General features: G+C 39.6%; 1 protein-coding gene across 1 annotated transcript; it reads right to left on the bottom strand.

The window, feature by feature from the left end:
• Window positions 1-908: 908 nt before the first annotated feature.
• Window positions 909-23785, bottom strand: Sec61a2 (SEC61 translocon subunit alpha 2). Its single transcript, XM_033765958.1, has 12 exons — window positions 23740-23785; window positions 22751-22818; window positions 21607-21672; window positions 16359-16437; window positions 13283-13414; window positions 13044-13153; window positions 8465-8618; window positions 7372-7532; window positions 6885-7082; window positions 4911-5102; window positions 4419-4495; window positions 909-2207 (listed from the first exon to the last, which is right to left on the bottom strand). The coding sequence occupies exons 1-12, from the start codon at window positions 23783-23785 to the stop codon at window positions 2021-2023; spliced, it is 1470 nt and encodes a 489-aa protein (XP_033621849.1). The 3' UTR covers window positions 909-2020.
• Window positions 23786-24433: the final 648 nt, after the last annotated feature.

Here is a 24433-nt window from a genome sequence, read left to right as displayed (position 1 = left end):
TTTTTTTTAACCTCAACCTCTACTTTTTTAACTGAGTCTGGGAGATAGGGGAACATCTCTATAAGTGGATTTGAGTTCCAAATTAGGTGAATTATTCCTATCCTCAACCCCAAAATGAACACTTCTGTAGCCAGGTAAGCACATGGCTATTTACTGCATTAATATTTCTAGTTTTCAGAAAAGGGACCTATACAAGGACTTCTTGGCCTCCCTGATTATTTGCTATACAGATTTCTCCTCATGAGCTTGCTTCTCCAAAGAACTTCATCTTTTTCCGAGCTTCCAGGGATGCATCTTGTGAGTTCCCATGTTGTTCCCCACTTTTAAAATCAGGAAGACAGGCACGTATCCCAGCAGGCGTCTTTCCACACATACCGTCTTCCAAAGCCATCCCAGCAGCAGAGGACTGAGGTCTGTACACTCTACTTGGCCTTTCCTCACTTTCTTCCTGAGACAGCAACTGGAGGGGACAGCTGCTGCTGAACTAAGGCCCCGCTGAGCATCACAGGGTAGTGCCTTGGAGATCAAGGCAGCTTGAGAACCAGCATTTTGGATGTTTTCAGTGACCAGCACTTGTAAACTGCTGCACTTAAAAATTCCAAGTTTCCCGCAGACAGCCTTGTTTGTCTTTTGAAGCAAACGACGTAATTCACACTGGGAATCATAGGCAGCAGGGAGGTACACACCAGTGACGACTGCTGCCATCCTTCTGCTTTTATCTCTGTGCCCTTTTGGCTTTGTGACCCTGTTAAGACGTACTTCCTATCCTTAACTAAGAAAATAACTAAACAAAATGTACTTAGGAAAATGTTAAAAATTAAATTTGCCCTTCTGAGGGAAGTAAACAGTGAATTATTTACAAAGAACTGTGCAGTTTCAAATGGAGACTGTGGTCTCCATTACAATAGCCCTTAGGATGTTATTTTGAGACCACTGTCTTCCAGTTCCTTTCCAAATGTCAGCAACATCAGTGAGTGCTCTTAAGCTAGCCAGTTTCTCGATGATTCATAATTAAACACTGAGGAATACATTTGACTTCTTTCAGAAGTTTCTGTGTAAGTACAATGAAATTTACACAAATAATCTTAGAGAACATTGAATATCAGATTCCTTTATTTTTCCAACACAACTGCAACAGTTTTATTAAATAAAAGTTTATTGTCTACTGTTTACACTTCTTGCTGCCATAAGTACAACAAAAGACAAATTTCTAGCATGAATTACTCATTGTTCACCCCCAATGAACTACAGACATTGCTTGAGAATTCGATCTTTGCTTTAGGGATTAAAAAAAGAAAAGAATTGGGGCACAGTGTCTTGAAAGAGTATTCTCAAGTGACTGGTTGGAATTACAAGGCATAGCCAATACAGTCAAACAGCACAGGTCATGCTGTCCCTGGGAAGAAAGGAGGAATGAAAAACAGGAAGAGTAGTTAGAAGCAATCATTTCTAGCAACAGCAAACTTCAATGCTTGATTTTGCCCATGGGCCAAGTGGCTGCTTTGGGAAAACAGAAATAAAGACTGGGTGGGGATGGAGAGGGAGGGAGGGTAGGGAAGGGAACATGGATACTATGAGTTAAAAAAGTATAAAAATTATCTAAAATATAGATTAGATATAAATGTTCCAGAACTCATTACGTAAGCTCAAAAATACTGCAAAATGGCAATTTGAACTACATTTATTTTTAAACAAGGGAAGGATATAGTGTTCTGAATGTTGTGTGCAAACTGATCCATGTCACTGTCTCACTGTCGTGATTTAACACAGCAAGGTAGATACACTGGTTTCCAGCATCACAGGCAATGCTCCATGTACATTTTTAAATGAATAATGTAAACTTTAGTTTTAAGGCAGCTGGTGCTAAAGCTGCACACAGGCTTAGCTCAGCGCCCATTTCACAAATGGGACAGTTAGCACTTGAAAACAAACTGGGGAGAAAAGGGGAACCCGCATTATTTGACAAAAAACAATGTGTCATTATTTTCCCTTTCACACACAAAAAGAAATATCTGAACATTTAGAAAAACAAAGCACCCATCCCTCCAACTTCAGCTTGTTCCTTAACAAAGATTTCAAAATACTGATAAATAATAGTGACTGCAAGCAGGATCCCAGTGCCAGAGCCAATAGCGCCAAGGAAGTCTGCCAACACCGACAGGGCTCCAATGCACAGGCCGCCAAAGGCAGCCGCTGTGGGGATGTACCTAGGGGACAAGCACAACAGTCAGAAGAAAGAGTACTGGCGGGCTGCACACAAGAGATGACCACAAGAAAGCGATCAAGGCAATTTCTGGCTGAGATTTAAAAGAAAAGTGTGTGATCAAGAAAGGCAGCACCACTCCTAGGACAGAACCCTGGACCAAGATTTAGGGGTTAAAATACTTCCTATTTTTAAACAAACTTTAGTTTCCTCTTGTGGAGTGAAAAGTAAATTTCAAAATGCTAAGTTTCAACAAATTCATGAAATTCTGATGACCCTCTTCAACAGTAGTTCAAGTAGAAAACTTTAAAATTTAATACTGAAAGGATAAAAGAAAAACTAGGGAAGATAGAAGGTGAAGTAAGAATAGCAGAATGGTAATTTCTGACCCTGGAGGCTTCTGCAGCCTATGTTCTGAAGGAGGCAGAGGTTCACAGAAGTTAGTGCCTTCGCAAACTGTGGGGCAGCTGGATAGCCACACGCCGCATAACCAAGTGTGGGTCCCACCTCACAGACACAACAGCTAACTGGCCACAGACTAATGGAACAGCTGAAACTCCTAGGAGGAAAGAGACCTTGGTTCTGGCAACGCTTTCTTAGCTATTACACCAACAGCAGCACCAAAGGAAAAGTAAAATTGGGCGTTATCAAAATTAAAAACGTATATTTGAAGACATTATCAAGAAGGTAAAAAGACACCAACAGAATGGAAGAAAATATTTGAAAATCATATCTAGTGAGACTTCTATTTGGGAAAAAAAAAACCCAACTCTTGGACAACCCAATTAAAAATGAGCAAAGGGTCTGAATAGCTATTTCTCCAAAGGAGACAACCAGTGAACACATGAAAAGGTGTTTCAAATCATTAGGGAAAAAGCAAAACCAAAATGAACCTTTTCATATTCACTAAAGGGTCTTATGTCAAAAGGCAAGAACTCGTGCTGGCAAGGAAATGGCCACTGGAAAATAGTTCAGCAGTTCTTCAAAATGGTAACAGGCTCAGGCTGGGGATTTAGCTCAGCTGTGCTGCCACGCAAGGACCGGAGTTCAAGCCTCCGTACCAAAAAAAAAAAAAAAAAAAAAAAAAAAAAAAAAAAAAAAAAAACGGTAGCAGTCACTGCATGACCTAACATTTCTACTCATAAATGAAAACATGCATCCTCAAAAAATTTATACAAGTGATTCACAGTGGCAAGATTCAGAGTAGCCAGAAGTGGAAACAACTCGAATTTCCACTGAATAATGAATGGAAAGAAAATCTAGTAAAACCACATAAAGGACTATTACTCAACAATAAAAAGGAATGGAGTAGATACATAGTATAAAATGGATGAACCGTGAAAATGAGCAAAGCAAAAGGAACCATTTATAAAAGACCGTATATATTTATGGAAAAATTACATAAATTGTCCAGAATAAAAAGTAGTTGCCTGGGGCTGGTAGGGATGAAGAATAATTAGTGCATACAAGGTTTCGGACTGATGAAAATGGTTCCAGAATTAGACTGAAACTGCAGTTCCAAATGAAAAAGAAAAAATGTTTTCTTTTTTAAAGTGAGGATGGTGACATACCCCAGTAATCTCAGCACTCTGGGAGACTAAGGAAGGAGGATCACAAGTTCACACTCTGGGTACTCTGAGGCAACACTGTCTTAAAAAATAAAAAGCCGGGCGTGGTGGCGCACACCTATAATCCCAGCACTCGGGAGGCTGAGACAGGAGGATCGCTGTGAGTTTGAGACCAGCCTGGGCTACACAGTGAGTTCCAGATCAGTCTGAACTACATAGTGAGACCCCGTCTCAAAAAAACAAAACAAAAAAAAGCTGATGCAGAGGCCCTGGGTTTAAGCAGTACAAACACTGAACTGTATACCTCAAGTGAGTGTACTGCATTTAAAAAAAGCTGTTACCAATGGCCAAAGATCTGATGCCTGGAATAAAGACAAGACAGTAGTATTTTAGAAAGGGCCCTGGTTACTTTATGCGGAGCCAGCCAACACAGAGGATACTAATCACTTTAACACTGCGCTGCACAGTGAAAGGAATACAGTTTCATTTAAAGACACAGTAGTCAGTTTGATGGGAAGAACAATTAAGTTTTAAATTTTGATTCTCGTATAGATGTGGTTTAAATATGAATTTGAACAAATAAAGTGATAATCAAAAATTTGATACACGTATATACACCTAAAAAGGAACGATTCTCCAGGACTTACCTATTCAGCTCATGAACCATGGAGGTATCTCTGTGGCCCCTCATTACCATTTGCTGTTCTTTAAGCTGTTTGGCTACCTGCCAAGAGAAAAACAACTGAACATCAAACTTTTAACTGTCACTAACTCAACTAAGTCCTATGCGAAGTGCTTTGCGCATACTCAGAAGTAATACATTCTCATCTCCTTCCCACTGGACCTGAGGCTTTGATGCCACTCACTACATGTTAATCACACATTAAGCCAGTGTTCTCAACCTCTTTTTCCATCACCACCTCGCTAAGGAGAAATTACACACTAAGGAAAGAGATCTTGTTGGGTTTAGTAGGATTTTTCACCTTTCCGGGACCAACTCTTAGCCTACTGCAGGTGATGCTGCCTTATTTAAGAATGTAATGCACTAAACAAAGCTTAAATTTCAAAAGTACAAATATTTTGGTACCTAAAAATTATGAGCTCTTAAAAACTTATTTCCAAGTAAACCAAATACTTACATCTTTGGCTGAGGAACCAGACACCTCTATCCATGTCTTAGAAAAAAATGCACATGACCCCAACATGAAGATAATATAGACAACTACATGGACAGGATCCTCGAATATCGCACCCATGGACTCTGGAGGAGAAAGATAGTAACACAGGCCTCCAACGGGGTAAGAACGGGCAGGTCCCCCACCGCTGACATCCTGGAGAACAAGATCAGAGGGTCAAGTTGCCAACCTGGCCGGCAAGGGTTTCTTTCTTTGGCACTGGAGATCAGACCCAGCGCCTTGCCCGTGCTGGGCACTCACTCTACCACTGAGCCACTCCCTGCGCTCCACACCTAGAGGCTGTTTTTTCTGAGATGAGCTCTCACTATTTTGCCCACACTGATTCCAAACTCCCAGGGCTCAAGTAAGCCTCCTGCCTCAGCCTTTGAAGTAACTGAGATATAGATATGCCCAACCTAGAAATCATTTTTGAGTTCCCATTTCTCAAAAAACATGACAGTGTTTTAAAAGATATGCCCACCTAGAAATCATTTTTGAGTTCACATTTCTCAAAAAACATGACAGTGTTTTAAAAGTTTAAAACACATACAGCCAATGAGTCTATATAAGGGTTAATATCTGAATCTACCTTCACTTCTTTAAAATTGTACAGTGAGTATTATATACATTTTGCACATAGCGTTTAAGAGAAGAGCGATTTTTAAAGAAGGCATAAACTAGAGAAGATAGGAATATGATCACATATTTAGAATGTGAAGTTTTCTGAATTATATGAGGGTATCCAATGCATGAAGGTAATCTATCTTACGTGACTTTTGGATTTGAAAATATTAAGAATGCAGTCAAAATACTGACAAAGAACAGCGTATTGCCTAAACTTTGTGTAGTTTGTACATTATTATAAGAATTAGTCTTACTGTGAAATATAAGAGTGTTCAAATGGGAAGGGGAAGTAGGGAGGAAATGGGAAGGAAGGAAAGGAAAAGGAAAAATGAACAGAAGGAAAAATGTAAAAGCTTTTGTAAATGATCGAATTGTCAAATGGTACAATTTCTGTTAAATTAATAGAAAAAGGAATATTGTGGATTTTAAAAAATCACCTTCTTGAACTAACATTCAAGAGTTACTTGCTTTTCAGATAAACTTTAAGATAAAAAAATACCTACTATAAAAGCAGAAAGATAAGAGTCACTGTGTTTCATAATGCAAAGAATAACACAAAGATGAATGCACAGAGCAGGGGATGCGGTTCAGTGACAGAGTGCTTGCCTAGCACAGAATAAGCAGCATATTTCAAAACTGACTAAAAAATGCTATTTCTAGTGGCATGCAAATTTTAGAATCACTCTGCAAAAGAATAAAGGAAATTAGCCTTTCTAGAATTCTATAACTCATAGAAAGAAAAACACTACTTTGTCAAATTGTACTATTTTAAACTCAAAATTCACACTTCAAAGCAACACGATTGGACTGTTTTAGCAGTCATGATAAAATCTCTAAAGGAAGTCAGAAGTACTGGATTCTACTTCTTGCTCTCTTCAGCCTTGTTAACTACACGCATTCTCTCCACCCCAGTTCATCACAAGCTAGTTTACTATTATTCCAGCCATTAATAAATGGACAAAATAGGAAATAATAACTATTTTGCCATATAATATCTGAAAATAGCTGAGATTTTTTTTTCTTTAGCAAGTATTTTTTTATAAACAGACAATACAGGAATAAGATTAAAAACAATCATTTTTATGAAAGCAGCTGTGATATTATCCTAAAAGGGTTCAAACGATATGAAAATGTTAATAAAATACTAAAAATAATTTAAATCATAGTTTTACAACACTTGTAATTCTTCCAGATAAACTCTGATATCAACCTAAACACAAAAACAGCAACTGTTTCAATATCTTTCTCAGTTAAAAATATAACCATGAAATGTAAATTATAATTTTAAATACTTTATAGAAATAAAATACTCACGGCCCACTGTCCTAGCAAATTTACTAAAAAGTTGCCACTAAATCGAACAGACAGCATCTGGGAAATAACATACAGGTTTGAAACGAGGGCAGACTGAAGAATAATGGGAATATTCGAGGTGTAGAAGAGCTTGATGGGGTAGCTACTGTACTGTCCTCGATACCGGGCCGACTTGATGGGCAAGTCAACACGAAACCCCTAAAACACACAATCGACGGTAAATTAGACGACTGGACATACCTAGAGGAGAACACAGACTACTGAGGGAAAACAAGTAGCAGCATGGGATACAAAAAATGCTAACACAAACTTCCCTATATATCCCAATATTTGGCACCGTCAGATTAGAGTATGAAGAATGAAATCATTTGCTTGACTGGATCTTGAATGGACTTGTAAGACACTAACATTTCAAATGATATTTTCTTGTCTAAGAGCAAAGTAAAAATCCACATCCCTATTCACTAAGTGCAGAGATTATACTTACCTGAAAATATATAACCACCGCAAACACAAAAACTGTAGCAATGAGGTTCATGAGGTTGGGTAAGTTCTGTCGATAAAAAGCCTCCCTTAAGGCTCGGACTTTGTCTGTCCTGGTGGCCAACAAGTGGAACAGAGCTATGACAGCACCCTCAAACTCGGTACCTGAAAAATCAAGACAGCAATGAGCTGTAGACACTCTTCCAAATTACCTCAAAGGTAAAGCAAATAACCTGAAACCCAAGCCAAAAGAATTCATCAATGTTTGCTTTACAATGCAGCCATGTGTGCAGCTTCTAAAAATCACCGAGGCAAATCTATCTCTTCAGCATAAATCTGAAGTTTTCTCAAGTGACAATTCTTGATGAAAACATCCAAAGGAGAATCTACCAAAGAAAATGTTTTATTCATAAAGATTTACCTCTCCTCTACATTTTAGGAAAAGGAGAGAGTATTTTGGGAAAAAATAAAAAAACAGCAGCAAAGCAGAATAAAAATGTCAGAGAATATATTTTACTATCAAGCTTGCTTTTAAGTTTACTGTACCAAGAACATTAATAAACCATATTTTCTTATGGCTGGGACCAGAGTTTAGATGTTAATCTGCTAAAGTAGATAGCAGTTGAGAAGTGGAGAAAGATAAAGGGGAAAGACAGAATGACATCTTCTCAAAGCTTAGATGCTCTTACAAAGCCAGCCTGAGAAGCCAAGGTATGAATACTCCCTGAGGGTACAATGAACAACAGTTTTTTCTTTAGAGAAATCTTAACCCACTACCTTCTCACCCTCTTGGGACTGTTCCATCAGTCAGATAAATGACTTGTGCAGCAATGGCTTAAGCAAGGGCAACAGACAAAATTCTTAAAGTCTGTTTGCAACCAGTGAAATTTTAAATAAGCAGAGGCAAAAGCTTGGACATTACGCCTTTGGAAATAGCATGCCTGCTCCACACATCTCTGCGTACTGAGCCTGAACAGCCAGCATGTGCTGTCCCGTGCGGTGGCAAACAAAGGCTGCAGGCAAGTCCTGCTACACTACAGACTCGCTTCAGCACAAATCCAGCAAACGCGTGCAGGTGCAGTCACTGCGCACTGTACCTCTGCCCGTGTTAATGGTAGTGGGACTAAAGGCCTTCCAGACAATGGTTTCACAGATGTTGGTGGCAATAAAGAGGGAAATACCAGACCCCAAGCCGTAACCCTTCTGTAGCAGCTCATCTAACAGCAGCACAATCAAACCAGCAACAAACAACTGTGGGGAAAGAAACGCACGTAAGCAGAAGCAAGAATAAACTCAAGAAAAGGGAGAGAGGAACACCATGAGTTATTTCAAAGCAAGGGCACTTTCAGTATCAAACCTAATTATTGTCACATCACTATTATGACTGCTGGAAGCTGGCGACTTGTTTTAGTTAAGTCAGAAGCCAATTCTGAAAATCAGGATTAGAAATACTGTCACATTATAAAAAGACATTTCAACCTTTAAAGTATACCATCGGAAGAGTTTCCCTTGCATTGTTTAAATAGGGCCTACTTGAATAAAAACTAAAACAAAACAAGCGTAGAACTTGACAGTGAGAAACTGAAAGCATTGCAAATACCTTGAAGTAACTAGAAGGCTAAATAAGTGCTAGAATAACAAGATTCAATTGCAGAATGCCATTAAAGGCTAAGTATGAGGATTATGTTGCTACTTTTTAAAAAGGGCTATAAGCCAGGCATGGTGGCGCATGCTGGTAATCCCAGCACTCAGGAGGCTGAGGCAGGAGGACTGCCATGAGTGGGAGGCTAGCCTGGGCTACACAGTGAGTCCAAGGCCAGCCTGAATTACATAACAAGACTATCATTTTAAAAAATCAAATACAAAAAGAAATATATGTTACATTTTATATATTACATATTTATACATGTAATATGTACAGTATGTAGAAAATTACAGCACAAATATGAACATAGGTTATAACCATTGTAAAAATACATTCTATAGTGACAAAGACTGAATATAAATTTGAAGAGAGTTGAGAGTTCACTGGGTTAAGCTCGTAATCTTTTTTAACAAAACAAGCATACTACGATTCTGTGATACTAAACATTCTTACTTTTCTTCTTGGAGAAGATATTTCTGTAAAAGCATGCACTGATTAATAAACTGCTGCTTTGCAAGTGACTTCCTCAGCTGCATGATCCTTCCCGACTTAAACGGTCTGTTAGGGAGAGGAAGAAAATGTGCTTCTGTGCCTTCAACCCCGTAGCTCCCCACCTTACAGCCGTGGGAAAGTCACTTCCGTTCCTTCCACCTCTCACCTCTAACTTACTTCATCCTTCACTGTCAGAAGAGAGATCAAACTGGGATACCGTTGCAGCATGCTTACCTTACAGTGTTGCTGTTTTCCTTAACTGCCATTTCAGTGGTTGTTCAAAGCCTAACTTGTCTACTTATTCTTTAGTTTGACTTTCAATGAACTGGAAAATAGGTACAATTCTCAGAACTTGTAGGAGAAAACATGCTGACCCTTTCCTGTGTGAAAACCAAGTTTGACGTCTTAACAAAACAAAGGAGAAGTCAGGACGGCTAGTTTTTACTATGCCTCTAACAGGGACGGAGTGAGCGCTCCCTATCACACACAGCAGCCCACACCTCTGCAGGTGCTGGCCAGCAGCCAGCCGACATGCACTGCCACCAGCTCTGGTAAATGACCTGGCCAAGGTCACAGCACCTCTGAAACAACTGGAGGGCTGCGGGTTTAGCTCAGTGGTTCTACCGCCTGTCTCGCAGGCACAAGGTCCCGAGTTCAATCTCCAGTACAAAAAAAAAACAAGTGGAATTCTCCAGACCCCTGTTCAAAATAGTATTGTTCAAAATACAGTGTGGCTCTTTTCTATCTTATCGATATTTGATTCATTTTTTTCCACTGCAAGAAAGGACTGCCGAGAAATCTAAATGAGAAATGGTTTCTATGATTAAAGGAGTAAGACAAAAGACGGCAAAAATTACACACGTTAGTGAAAAGGGATGAGGCCAGAAGTGACAGCAGCATCCTTGGACGAGCACAGTGAGCACAAAAGGTCACTGCATGTGCGTGGGGGACGTGGCAGGCTGAACCTCTGAACCAGGCTCACAACTGCACTTGACTTTCCAACCCTGTGTGTGCGCGCACATGCCGCCAAGTCCGGGGAAGCGTACTCACCTTTACTGTGTGCCATGCATACTGTATTTTCTTTATTTACAATTTTAATCAAGACCCATTACTTAGATTTCAAAACCCACTCCTGGAAAAACACTGACCATGTGAATGAGACAACAAATAAGGTCAGAAATACTTTCCACAACACATGCAAACAATTTTAAAAACCTGTATTTCTAGGGGAAACACACTGATACCATCCTGGCATTTCAGTGTACACCCATATTTTCAATATGAAGGATACAAATGGGCCACTGCCCACTGAAGATCGAACATACATAACATTTCTGTATGCATTAACACTAGAATTAACCACAACACAAATACTGCCGTGCAAGAATTTAGAATTTATGTAAAATAAATCATTACATATTCACTTGGCCTGTTTCATTCTTGAAATATAACTATTCTTCGATTTCTGGATACCCAGACATCAGAATGGCTTACCTTCCTTTTATAGCAATTTCAATGTTTAATTGACTCTGTAAGAGGTTACTCTGTATCTAACTAACCCAGAATTCCTTAGGTCAGGTTCCTGATGATCTAAGTAATATTGTTAGGAAGGCACTAGAGCTACCTGATGGATGTATAATGTTCTAAGGATTAAAAGCTAGTTCTGAATGTCTTTTAAAAATCAGGGTTATGCTGGGCGGGGGGAATAGCTCAGTAGTAGACTGTGTGCTAAGCATTCTTGGAGCCCTGGGTTCAATCCCCTGCACCAAAAAAAAAGGTCAGGGTCATTCCATTTCCACAGGTTCCATAAAGCAAATGCTATATAGAAAAAATGAATAAATAAGTAAATAAGGTGACACATGGCCTAGGCCAACCTATGAAGAAGTCCGGAACACTATAAATTCAGTCCCCAGAGTACCTCCTCTTCCTGTCCTCTATATCCCCTCCCTGCTATTTTCAATGGCCGTAAATTTGCCACAGACATGGTGGAACTGTATCTTACATGAAATAGAAGAACAAAGGATCTCAGAGAGTACCAAAGACCCCCAATAATCTATTAAAAGTCTTGCCCTAGTCAGAGAAAAAATAGTTTTCTTATTAGAAAAGTAATCCCTATTGCCAGGAAATACTTGAACAATCTCACTCTCCTTGTTCTGAATCATGCTCACTAGACAATCTTACTTGATTTGCTTCCTAGGTAAGACTTATTTAAAAAAAAAAAAGTCAGCATTATCAGTCTGAGGTAGTCATATCTCTCAATGTGTATTAGCCTATTTAAGGTTATAGCGGTAGCTTGGTTCATGAACCTGATTTCACAGTTCTGGTTGCAAACCAAGGTGGATGAGAACTGAATCAAATTCAATGGTCAGGTTCAATGTTGACCTTATGGGGAAATTTGATTTGGTTCTCATCCAGTTTCGCTTGCAATCAGAACTGTAGAGAGAATTGAGTTCTTGAACTGAGGTACTGCTATATACATATACATGTATGAACGTATGTACATATGTTATGTCACTGCCACTAACACATTACACTTCAAGCACCATGGCAGGTATGGTGGTGCACACCTGTAATCTCAGCTACTCAGGAGGCAGAGGCAAGAGGTCTGCATGTGCGAGGCCAACCTAGGCAATTCAGTGAGTATCTCAAAAAATTAAAGAGGTTGGGAGCATAGCTCAGTGAGTTGTAGAGAACCCCTGGGTTTTGACCTCCAATAATGGAAAAAACAATAAAAGATGAAACAGTATCTCAAACTGAACACCATTATTTTGGGTACCACTAAGAGAATACTATAACCTGTGACACAATATCTCATCACAAAGTGCTCTGCTTTTTTAAAAATGGAATTCTAGACTTAGATATAGGTATTTATCATCTAGCTGTTTGTGACTTTGGTTTGTTTTGGTGGGGTTTTTTTGGTTTGTTTTTTTTTTTTTTTTGAGTCAGGGTCTCATCGTGTATTCCAGGCTGGCCTCGGCTCCCAAGTGCTGGGATTACAGGCGTGTGTCACCACCCTGGGCTTCTGTGACTTTCTGTACATGCAATTTTCACTTAATAATAAATCACCATAAATTTTCAAAAGACACTTCAGTCAGCAACTGAGCTCGAACCCTTGTTAGACCAGCAGTGCATATAACCAACTGAAGTAGGACCGACTTGAGCAACAACAGCCAAGACGACATGCAGGGCAGCGAATGCCACCGGCTAACAGCACTGTAAGGCACCAATGAGTGCAGGAAACGTTCTGATTTTAGAGACATCAAAATGTGGAGGAAAAAATGCGTATATTACAACTGATGAAATATGGCTGATGCATAATTATACAGCACAACTATATAAGTTCTACATATATATTCTACATATAGAATAAATTTAAATTTTTACATTATTATAATTTGTACAAATCACTCCAGTAATTATAATATTATAAATAATTCAAAAGTAAGAAAATAAATAACAACAATCCAAAGAACTGGTAGGAAAAAAAGAAAGGAGCAAACTGTTTTATTATCTGCATAGGAAAATATAGGATTTCTTACCTGAAAAATGATAAGGAGACAGATCCCAGCACCCATTTCCGCAGGGTCCCCGTACATCCCCGTCATGACATACACAATGGCTTGCCCAATGGTAATGATCATACCAAATACTGACAGAAATCGGGAGGGAAAAGGAGTACATGCTTACAACCAACGACAGAAAAAAAGACCATAGGAAGCATCTTTACCACAAACATTCTCAAATTTGGATAAAGCTCTTTAATTGTACTAATGCTCACGTTTCTGGGCTCCATTGAACAGAGCTCTGTCTTTGGGGGTGTCTCCAACTTCAATGATTTTGGCTCCAGCTAAGAGCTGCATAATCAAACCGGATGTTACAATTGGAGAGATGCCCAGTTCCATTAATGTTCCTGTGAAGGAAGGGGAAAATGAATGGTCTTCATTGTCCACGATGCACATTAATTTAGAATGTCTGTCCTAAGTGACATTTACTACACGTTTCAATGTGAAACACATTTTTATTCCTTAAACATTAACTGCGAAACAAGCTCTCATCAATACAACCCTGCAAAACAGCACCGAGTAAAAAGTATTATAAATACTACGGAACTGTACATTTCTGTTAAGTTCTAACCATAAAATGCTTAAAAAAGAATACTTTTTAAAAGAAACCTTCTAAGGACTTGAGATATAGCTCAGTAGCACTGCACCTGCCTAGCAAGTTCAAGGTCCTGAGTTCGATCCCCGGTACCGAAAACAAACAAACCTTCTGAGCTAGGAACAGCAGCACATGCCTACAATCCTCCCTAGTCAGGAGGCTGAGGCAGGAGTGTAGCAAGTTCAAGGACAGACTGGGCAACAAAGACCCAGTTCAGGCAAAGGGGACGAAGCATTCTGGAGCACAGCACATGTTCAACACATGCGGTGGCCTGGGTCCAGTCTCCAGCACCAGAAAAGACAAATTTCAAAACTTAAGTGAAATAAAGGGCCAGGGGTTTGGCTCAGTGGTGTGTTTGCCTAACGTGTAAGGCTCTGGGTTTGATCCCCAACTCCAGAAAAAAGAAGAAAAGACAGAAAAGAAAAGAACGCTTCAAAGATTCCTGTGCGAATAATTTTGAAATCTTTCTCTAACGGTTTTATCTTTAATGCAAAATAAAAATTACGGAATAAGCCAAAAAACTACATATCAAATGAATAACTTTCAAGCATATTTTAATTCTTCTAATGCAAAAATTAAATTACACAGGAAGTCACCTAAACCCATGTACATGTTTAGTAACATGAACAGTGTTCATAACATAGTAGGCCCCAAAAATATATTAGAAAACAGTATTAATAGTTTGATTCAATTTACTACCTGAGTAGTAAAGGAGTTTCCTGATATTCCATCTGGTCATTAAGATGTTAACTGCTATTTTACCCAGTGGGATTGCAGAGGATTTTTCCCTTGTATCTTCTAAGCTTTTCCTCATAGAAGGCACACATCACATTTAAAGTGAAAAATAAGAAAACCAAATCTGCCATTTACAGGGACATACAGTAATTCAACAGGGTCAAGAGTATGTTTCCCTTTTTTTTTTTTTTTTTATTTGTTTGGTTTTTGAGACAGGATCTTGCTTTATGTTCCAAACTAGGCTTGAACCCAATACATAGCCCAGCTTGGCCTCAAACTCATAGTGAGCCTTCTGCCTCAGCCTCCCGAATGCTGGGGTTATAGGTGTGTACCACCACACCCAGCTATGAGTATGTTTCCCTTAAATCCTGAGTTTTATAAATGCTGAAAAGGGCCCCTTTATTGAGAAAATACACCATTTTTAAGTTATTCTTGATATTTTTTCAAATACAGTGGCTCATGAACTTAATCTGCCCCACGATTCTGGAAAAGATGGCCATGTTTGTGTTCGTGTGGGAAAGAGGGCCTTGGTCATGTTCATCACCCAATGCAGAGTTTGAAAACAGAAACAAAAAAATTAATTAATTAATTTAAAAAAAAAAACAGAAACAGAATTTTACAAAATGCTTCTGTTTGTGAACCAAAGTGTTTACAAACAAAAGTGTGTGTGAACTGAGGTACCACTGTACTTCTTCAATAATGAAAGATAAAACGGTTTTTACTTTAACAGCCATTCAGCACAGATTTCTCTTAAAAGTTAACCAATTAAAATTTGTAACTGTAAAATAGATCTAGTCCAGAAATAGAGCCAAACAAGCTTTAATGAAAATTGGATGCAGGAAATATGGTACTTCAGTCAGCAGAGAAGAGGGGATAAGTGGACACTGGCAAGGGCCTGGCCATTCAGACATTGACACTCAACTTGTTACCTGTGACTGACACCGGACAAATGCTCAAGACACAGGAAACATAATGGATATGGCCAACTAACGTGCTAGAAGGGACTACGGAAACGGGAGCGAGCAGGCTCATGATCTGGAAAGAATAAAGCTTCCCGGTGAGTCTCATTTACTACTCTCCTCCCAGCACCGAGCACAGAGCTTGGCACACAGCAAAACGAGTTAAATGAGTAATGAAATCATAGCCCATTCTTGTAAATCGCACAGGATATAGCTACTGAATAAAAGTACTCATCTGAGACATTAAATAAACAAACCAAATAGCAACCCAGCATATAGTGTTTTGTAAGTATTTAGATTTTCCTATGTTAAGGGACATGCAAAAGAATCTGCCAATCTTTCAATTTCCTGGAAGCTCCTGTTCAGAAGTGAGAGTTTTGTTTTCAGATGAACATAAATCTGTGTATCAATTCTGGTGCACCTTAAAAATAAACACATATTATTTTTATAACCTAAAAAAAGATTATTAAAAAATACCTGTCAGGTATTTAAAACATCTCCAAATAACAGGCAGTTATGATTCCTGAAATGCAGCGGCCCCTGCCTTCCTGTCGCCTCACTTACCAGCTTGCCCTGCCCACCCACCACTTCTGTCCTACAGCTGTGGGGCTAGCTCAGGCTTTCCTGTCTCCCTGCCCCAAATATTAAACTCTACTTCAAGTACGTCATCATGCCAACTAAACAGGAGGCTCTAGACTGAAAAATCCAAAGGCAGATTTCTCTGTCTGCTATTATAATAAACACACAGCACTGTCACCATGGACATGTTGGGTTTCTTATATGCACTGGGCTCTTCTTCTGTTCTCTCCCTCTCTGGACACATCAAAAAATACTTGTTACGGCCGAGTATGCAGCTCAGCGGCACCACGCCTGTCTGGCAAGTGCAAGGCCCTGAGTTCGATGCCCAGTACCAAAAAAAAAAAAAAAACTTATTAATCCACATTACTTATATCTCTTCGATATCAATAGTGTTATAGAGACAAAAAGAAAAGTAGTACACACCTCTGTTGGACGCAAGAATGACTCTCATCCAGTAGAAAGGATCTGCAGAATCTGATGACATGATTCCAAACAGTGGAATCTAAAATATCGTACAAATATTGCATAAAAATATAGTATGTAAATTAACTTTACCTTTAATTTGTAAACCATTCCTTAATGTTTCCAATGCTTTATTTTAAAAAATGTCTCAGGTTCAAGAGCAAAAACAAACATATTTTAAAGTTAAGTTCTTTAAAGGTAGAAATCATTACTTGGTACGTTGCACAAGTAAATAAATACTCCTGACAATATGGAGAACTGGTGTACAGCAATGCAGACATACCTAACACTACTAAATGACACATCTACAGGCAGTTAAGATGGTAAATCTTTTTGTTTTTTATCATAATTGAGAAAGAAATATCCCATCGCAGCACAGATATCCGCCTAGTCACAGAATAGTTGTGCAAAGCTACAGGTACTGATCATCCAAGATCAAACCCATAGACAGAAGAAATATACAATAAAATACATTCAGCCAACAAAATTTATGAAATCTGGAATGACATAAGAAAGAGCTTATGTTATAATATTACGTATAAACCAGTTCTCAATCTGTGGTGCTTTGGCCTTCCAGGGGACACCTGGCCCTCTAATTGTCACCTGTGGTTGTCACAGCTCGGTGGAGACAACGCTCTTGGATGTAGTAAATGGAGGCCAAGGTGCTGAGCATCCTACAGTGCACAGTATAGCACCCCACACCCTGTAACAAGAATAAATTCCTAAAGTGCCTAAAAGTCAACAGTGCCACAGTTAAGAAACCCAGTATAAGAACACAGGTGCAGAGGCTGGGGTAACTCAGTGGTAGAGGGTTTGCCTATCATGTGCAAGGTCCTGGGGTCAAGCCCCAGCACTGCAAAAGGAAGTAAATATATAAAGACACAAAATTGTACAATCTTTTAAAAAGTTCAGCACTAGGGGCTGGGGTTGTAGTTGTTACAGAGCATCTGCCTAGCATGCCGAGGCCCTGGGATCCACCTCCTGCCCTACCAAAAAAAAAAAAAAAAAAAAAGAAAGAAGAAAAGAAACTTCAACACTGTAGAAGTAGGTACAGGAAAGAAGACTAAGGCTATTATCCCTGGGTGGTGGGATTATGAATGACATTATTTTCAGGACATATCAACTATTCTCCAATGAGCACTTATTCTTTACGAAGGAGACCACCACACCTGAACTTCAGATTGCAGCCTATTATATGCCCCATGTTTAGGGTGTAGCACTCAGTCATGTCTCCTCCTCATCCACGTGAACACTAGGCACAAAGAAAACCATTACTGCTTTCCAAAAATTTCTCCACATGAAACTTAAAAAAAAAAATTCCAAAAGTTGCTACCAGCAATTGTATTTATTTTCTTGAGGTGGAGGTCTCCCTAGGTTATGCAAGCTGATCTCGAACTCATGGGCTTCATCTAGGTCCTTGTGCCTCGACTTCCAGAGTGGCTGGATGACAGGCACAGTGCTATTGCACCCAGCCCAGCGATCTTACACAACTAAACCTGTTTGAATGTCTGAATGTTACCTAGGTGACAAAAGTGATGAAGCATGAAGCATACATTCTTTAAATATAACGGGGAAGCTACAGACACTGTTCAGTCAAGGTGAGCAGCAACGAGAAAGAAGTTGCAGTGTAACAACCAATCAACACTAGGATATAGTCTAAGTGAAAAAGAAGTTACCTGGTCTGACTTCCTTAAGAGGCAGCCATTACTTCATGGCTAGCTGTTGTGTGGGAAAGTGAACAAGAGCCCCAACTTGCCCTACATAACGGCATGCCGTCTTTTCTTATAGTCCGCAGGATTATTAAAATTGGCTCCAGTTTTATTTCTCCCTAAATCCTATAGCTGCGGGCTCATGACACTTGGGCAGCGACAGGAGCTGTCTCCTATGAATCTGTCATAGGGTGGCAATGTCATACATACTGCCCTTTCAACAAGTGAAGGAAATTTAAGCAGAAGGCCGTTAGGCTGGGTTTCTTTCTGGATGCACAGGAAACTTCAGGAAGGACTAATTTTGAATCTCGCTTCAGCCAACCAAGAAAGCCCATCAGCCAATGGCTATGTAGAGACCTCCCACTAGATTGTACCAACACTGGGCAAGCAGCCAGCAGACCCAGGTCCCGTACCCCACAGTCCACCTATAAAAGCCAAGGCCGATGCCTCCAGAGCAGAGCTCTGAGCCTCTTCAGAGGTTCTGAAGTCTAGTGCTGCCAGATTAATGATCCTTTTCATGCTTAAATAAACCCTTGTTGTTTGTCAAGTTTTTCTTTTTACAAACCTGATAAAATACAGCAGAGTCTTTTGGAGAAACAAACTACTCCATGTTCTAATGGAAACCTGAACTGATCAGATGGAGAAACAGAAAATTAGCACAAAAGTTTTCAAAAAGCACTGGGAACTGAAAATAAAATGAAATGTCCAAGTCAGGACGGCAAGGTGCAGGGATATGCACGACAGAATTTCTGCCTCTGGCCCACACAGTGTGGTACAGTCAGAAACAGGGAACCTGAATGGGCCACTCCTTTCCCTTCACTCAGCTGTGGGCACTGGTGATTTTCCACGTTTAAGCTTAGGAAGTTGTGATGCCCAAGGCAGCAGATCGTTAGCTTTGACAACAGTGAGAAATGGAATGGGAGGAACCTGGAGCCAGAGGAGTCTGACCCTTTAAACACTGGAAGCCTGCGTCCTATGGGAGCTCTGGGAGAGTTCCTTCTCTTCCTGGATTCCGGTTCCTGTTCCTAGGCTCTTGGAGAGTTCCTCTTCCTTCTGCCTGTTCCTGTTACCATCCCATGATCATCAATAAATGTAGCTACTTGCTATGAAGTATATGCTTGGCAATTCCTTGTTACGCACCAAAACCTGGACTATTCTGCCCCACTCTACCGTAACAGTGGTACTTCAGTTCATGAACTTAATTCCTCCCACAATTCTGGTCACAGACCAAGTTGGACGAGAAATGAAACATATTCAATGGTTAGGTTCAATGTTGACCTTAGGGGGAAATAAGATTTGGCTCTTCTCATCCAGGTCAGTTTATGACAACAATTGTAGAGAAAACTGAGTTGAACCGAGGTACCAGTGTATCAGCAAATTGTCAGGGTAATGCAAATTAAAATTTCAACATCATTTATTAAAGAAATTCAAATGCAAACAAACTCATTAGCACTACTATTAAAATGACCAATACCAAGAGGAGAGAAGGGTGCAGAGCAAGTGGACGCCCGACACACAGCTGCTGGAGAGGTAAGACAGAACAACCACTTGGAAAAGAGCTGGCAAATTTTTATACAGTTGAACATGTTTTTATCACACAACTGTCAACAGAAAAACTTGCACACATATGTTCAGAGCGACTTTATTATGGTCAAACATTCAACACGGGATGAACTGTGACTGATCCATGCAGCAGGACGCTACTCAAAAATAAAAATGAGTTACTGATGTCATCACTGATTACTAACAATACAGATGAATATCAAAACTATGATAAAATCAGACACTAAAGAGTAATACTGCATGATTCCATTTATATGAAATTCTAGAAAAGACCAATCAATTAGGGACAGAAACCAGATAAGTATTGTCTGGGACGGGGGATCTGGCCCAACATGGCCAAACAACAAATTCTAGTTTACTCTTTATAAAAATTCCATTATGTTTAAAATGGATTCTTTAATTTGTTGAATTACAAATATTTTTATTATTTCCCAGATGCAAGCCCTTCATCAGATGTAGGTTTTGTGAGTCACTTCTGGTCTGTGGCTTGCCCTACATTTTCCAAACAATGACTTCAGAACAGAAGCTTTTAATTTAAATTAAGTACTTTTTTTCTTCACTAATTTTTGGGGTAATAAAAACATTCTACATCTATTTAGGTATCAATAAGTAGTTTGTGGGCATACCTGTTGGTCAAAACTCTTCAAAATATATACTTTTTAAAATGGATATTCTTTCACACACATCACACCTCCTCAAAGTGGCTTTCCAAGATGTCAAAAGTAAACAGTAGAGGTTCTTTTTTGCTTTGTACTTTTTTATAATTTTTAAGACTTCTCTATTCATGGCTACCCAAAACAAATTTAAATGAAGCACCTTAATGACCTCATTTCATCCTTCAAAAAGAAAATATTTGGCTTTTCTACAGACTAAGAACCTAGTCTGTTCTGCTAACACAATTTGTTAAAAGTACCTTATACCTATCTTAGTAACTTTTAAAAATCCTCAAAAAATGTGCCCTAAATCATCTTTAATCCTTACAACCATGTGACATATGCAGAACACATTTTATCCTCATTTTATGTACTTAATCCCTCTGAAAATTATTTTAAAATACTTCAATGAATATCACAGTTTTGTACTTTTATGTATGAAATTCAAAAATATCATTGGATTTTACTAATTTTTTTTAACAGCATTAGGAATTTTGCTCCAACCCTTGAGTACGGGGTCTACTGCTGGGCTGTAGCCTGGATCTTACTAATTTTTAAACAAAGTATGTCACTGAGGTGTTAAAACCTTATTTTTAGGGATATTTAAATGAATATGTGCTATTCACATTATAAAAGGCAAACTAGAAAAATACTAGCAATATGTAAGTTGCTTTCATATAATAAAAAAACTATCTTAAACCATGCATGATGGTGCACGCATGCCTGCAATACCAGGGAGGTTGAAGGAGGAGAGTCATAAGCTCAGCCTAGGTAGTTTTAAGGACCTGGCATGATCCTGTCTCAAAATAAAAACTAAAACAAGGCCTGGGGATGTGCGTTAGTGTTAAGGTCCGAGGTTAAATCTTCAGTACCAGAAAAACAAGAACAAAATTATACTAAAGCAGTAAGAAAAAAAAATTAAATATATTGAGGAAAAAAAGGGGCAGAGACCATCTACTAAAAACAGAAACAGAAAATGGGGAAAATGTTCAAAATTATTAGATAACCAATACAAATATACAAAGAAGATAACCACTTTTACTATCAAAATAATTCAGATCAGAGCTTGAGGAACAGCTCAGGGGTAGAGAGCTTTTGCCGTAGGGCTTTTGCCTCACTTGGGCAAGATGCTGCTTCAATCTCCAGTAAGCCCAATAAAATAATCAAATTAAAAAGAATAGCAAAGCTTAATATATTTCAGTGCATGTATCATTTTAACTAAAATATGCTTCTCAAATTCTAACTCATCAAGATCTTACGGCAGTACAGATATTAGTTACGTACCTGACAACATACTAAGAAAATGAAGAGAGTTATCGCAGTCCATAATACCTTCTCTCTAAACTGAATCTGTACAACAAAATACGAAGAACAATCAATCCAAACCAAGAAACACACATGTAAAGCAAAAATCCTCCTCAAAGCGTAACCACCACTCCCCATCATGACATGTTCTGTTACCCACAATTTAAATGTGGTCTGCAACAGCTGAACTTCTCAAACATGTCTGTAGTTTTCAGAAAGAAAGGTAATTTAAATGCAGGCAGCCTTCACGTGCACTGTACCACGGTTAATAAAACTGAAAAGGAGGCAAAGCAAGACACGTATGGGTCTCAGTTAACAATGTCTCAGGCACATCTAGGATGCCTATACCATTACACAGCTTTATAATACTATATAGGCAGTCTAATATATTTCCTAAACAAGAAGTTAGAGTTTCCTGGGATGCCTTTAATATAACTGGAATGAACTATTTTTACCACTTCAAATCATTTTTTAAAAACTCTAAATAAAATACTAAGTTTAATATGTGTTTTACCCATTTCTTTCTTTGCCCCTAGTACTGCTAACGCAGTTAACATGACCATCCACTGCGTTCCAGTCATTTTTCTTTCCAGTGACTGAATCCATACATGCTAGGACTCACACAATCAGAATTCATTTGCATCAAACAGCTGAATTCATCAAAACTACCCAGCAGACTGGGCCATTCGTAGTACAACAAAGCACAATATCCTACCCTACACTACAAAAATTATAAAAATCACTGTAGACTCCTGCAGAATACTATACATATCTTCACCAACAGGCAAGCCAAAGAAACACTCAGTTTGGAAACATTAGAATTTAAAGAACAATCATTTTGGGAAGCATAAGAAACTTATGTAGACTTAAGCAGGTCTACAATTCTTTTCTTTTTGGTACTGGGGATAGAACTTGAGACCTTGTGCTTACAAGGCAGAAGGCAGACCACCACTGAGCTAAATCCCTAGCCCAATGATTCTTTTACTTATTCTGTGCCAAGGAGGATGCGCAGGTAATATTTTTGCAATTGCAGACAAAAAAGTACTGGGAAAAGTAAATCAGTCTTGTTGGTTTAGCAGAGTAAGTCATTCTGCTACCCTCGTTACTAAAATATTATACTTACTTTCCTTTCAGGCTTCTGAATTTCTGGTAGAACTGCACAGAAAGGTTTGATGACTTCTAAAAATTTGACTGTAAAAAACAAGAAACAAATGTCTCTATTACAAAGTTTAAAAAAAAATAAAAACCTACCTTTTAACATAATCAAGTAAAATGTTAATTCCAAACAGTAATTTACCTCATCTCTCCAAATTAAAGAATCATAATGCTCTCCATTTCAAGTATGTAAAGGGGGAGGAAAAAAAGAACCCAAATGGTGGGTGGAACCTCCAGCAGAAGCAAAGTAATCCTGACATTGATTCCTCGTGTTTGTATCCAGTCCATTTAAATACACAGAAAAGGAATTATTCAGAATATTACTGTGTCAAAAAAAAAAACAAAGCGCGCAATCTACATGGTACCGCAAGGCAATACATTACAGAAGAAAACACTGTGAAGGAGCAACAGAGGAGGGTGCCTTCTCCACTGTGGAAAGGAGAACAGGAAATGGGCTTCACCTATAGAACTGACTTAAAATCGAAAGATGCCAAACTTCATCACGGGAGAAAGATTAGAAAGTCGTTGCTAGCGTTAAACCCGTTTCGTTTCGTGAAGCCACACTTCCCCGCTAGCTCACCTATCAACTAAAGGTATCAGAGTTCGTGCTCAGAACAGGCCCGGAGAGGGACAACTACCACTCATTTCATCAGAAAGGGCTGCTTTCCCAGAGAGGCCAAGCCCTTCCCGAAGGAACAGCCTCTTCTGGCTTAAGTCAAGGCCTCCTAGAGAATTGGAGGATGAAGACAATCTCTCCTTACTCCAAAAACCTACGCGAGCCAGGAAATTAGATCTTCTTCCCCACAGCCACTGAATTCTGCGCACTAACATCCTGAAATTGTTTCAAAGCTGACAACAATGACACCTCTACAGGCAAAAGCTGGCTACGCTGTTGTTTTTTTAACCTCTCAAAAGGACAGCAGTCACTGATGTTTGCAGAATTCAATCACTGTTAACGCGGAAGTCCGTTATCCAGGAAAATCGGTCTGAATGTTGAACGCATCGAGCTCCACGGCAAATCAAGTACCAGCGTCACCGTGAAACTTCCTAGAAACTCAACCCCGTCCTCCACACCTCGACCCCAGCCACCTTCCTGGGTCCCTTAGCATTTCATGGTCATTTGCATTGGGTCTTTCACGTTCAAGCACTGCTTTCCCCGCCCCTTGTTCATCCTCGTTGGAGAATTTCACTCATTACACTTGCGTTCAAGGCCAGGATCTCTACCTTCCCTCTAGCTCTCCCCGACGCGGAGCTGGCCAGCAGGGCGCCCGACACGCACTCAGCACCTGGCTATTTGCGGGAGGCCTTCCGAGTCTCCCCGCGATGAAGGCCTCGTCCCTGAAGCTTACACAACCTTCCGGAACGACCAGAGCGGGCATGTGAAGGAAAACGGTGAGCTACCTACCACCCGCAGCCCTGTCCTGCCCTAAAACCCATGCCATGCACCACGCTTTTCTTTTGCTTTTAATTAAACGAGTTAAGGAGCGTTCTTCGTCACAACCACGAGGCGAGGAAGGGCGGATCGGGGACGGAGGCAGGAGCTCCGCAAGCTCCAGAAAAACGACAGGGGACGGTCCAGCCCCGTGGCCCCACTCGGCTCTGGCCCCCCGGCCTCCCCGCGGCAGGAACCTCGCTGCCCGCCACCTGTGGA

Source organism: Fukomys damarensis, unplaced genomic scaffold (genome assembly GCF_012274545.1).
Source record: "Fukomys damarensis isolate Sample0158 unplaced genomic scaffold, DMR_v1.0_HiC HiC_scaffold_19, whole genome shotgun sequence".
NCBI lineage: Eukaryota > Metazoa > Chordata > Mammalia > Rodentia > Bathyergidae > Fukomys > Fukomys damarensis.
Note: the sequence above shows the minus strand (reverse complement) of the source record. Positions and strands in the feature narration are given on the sequence as shown.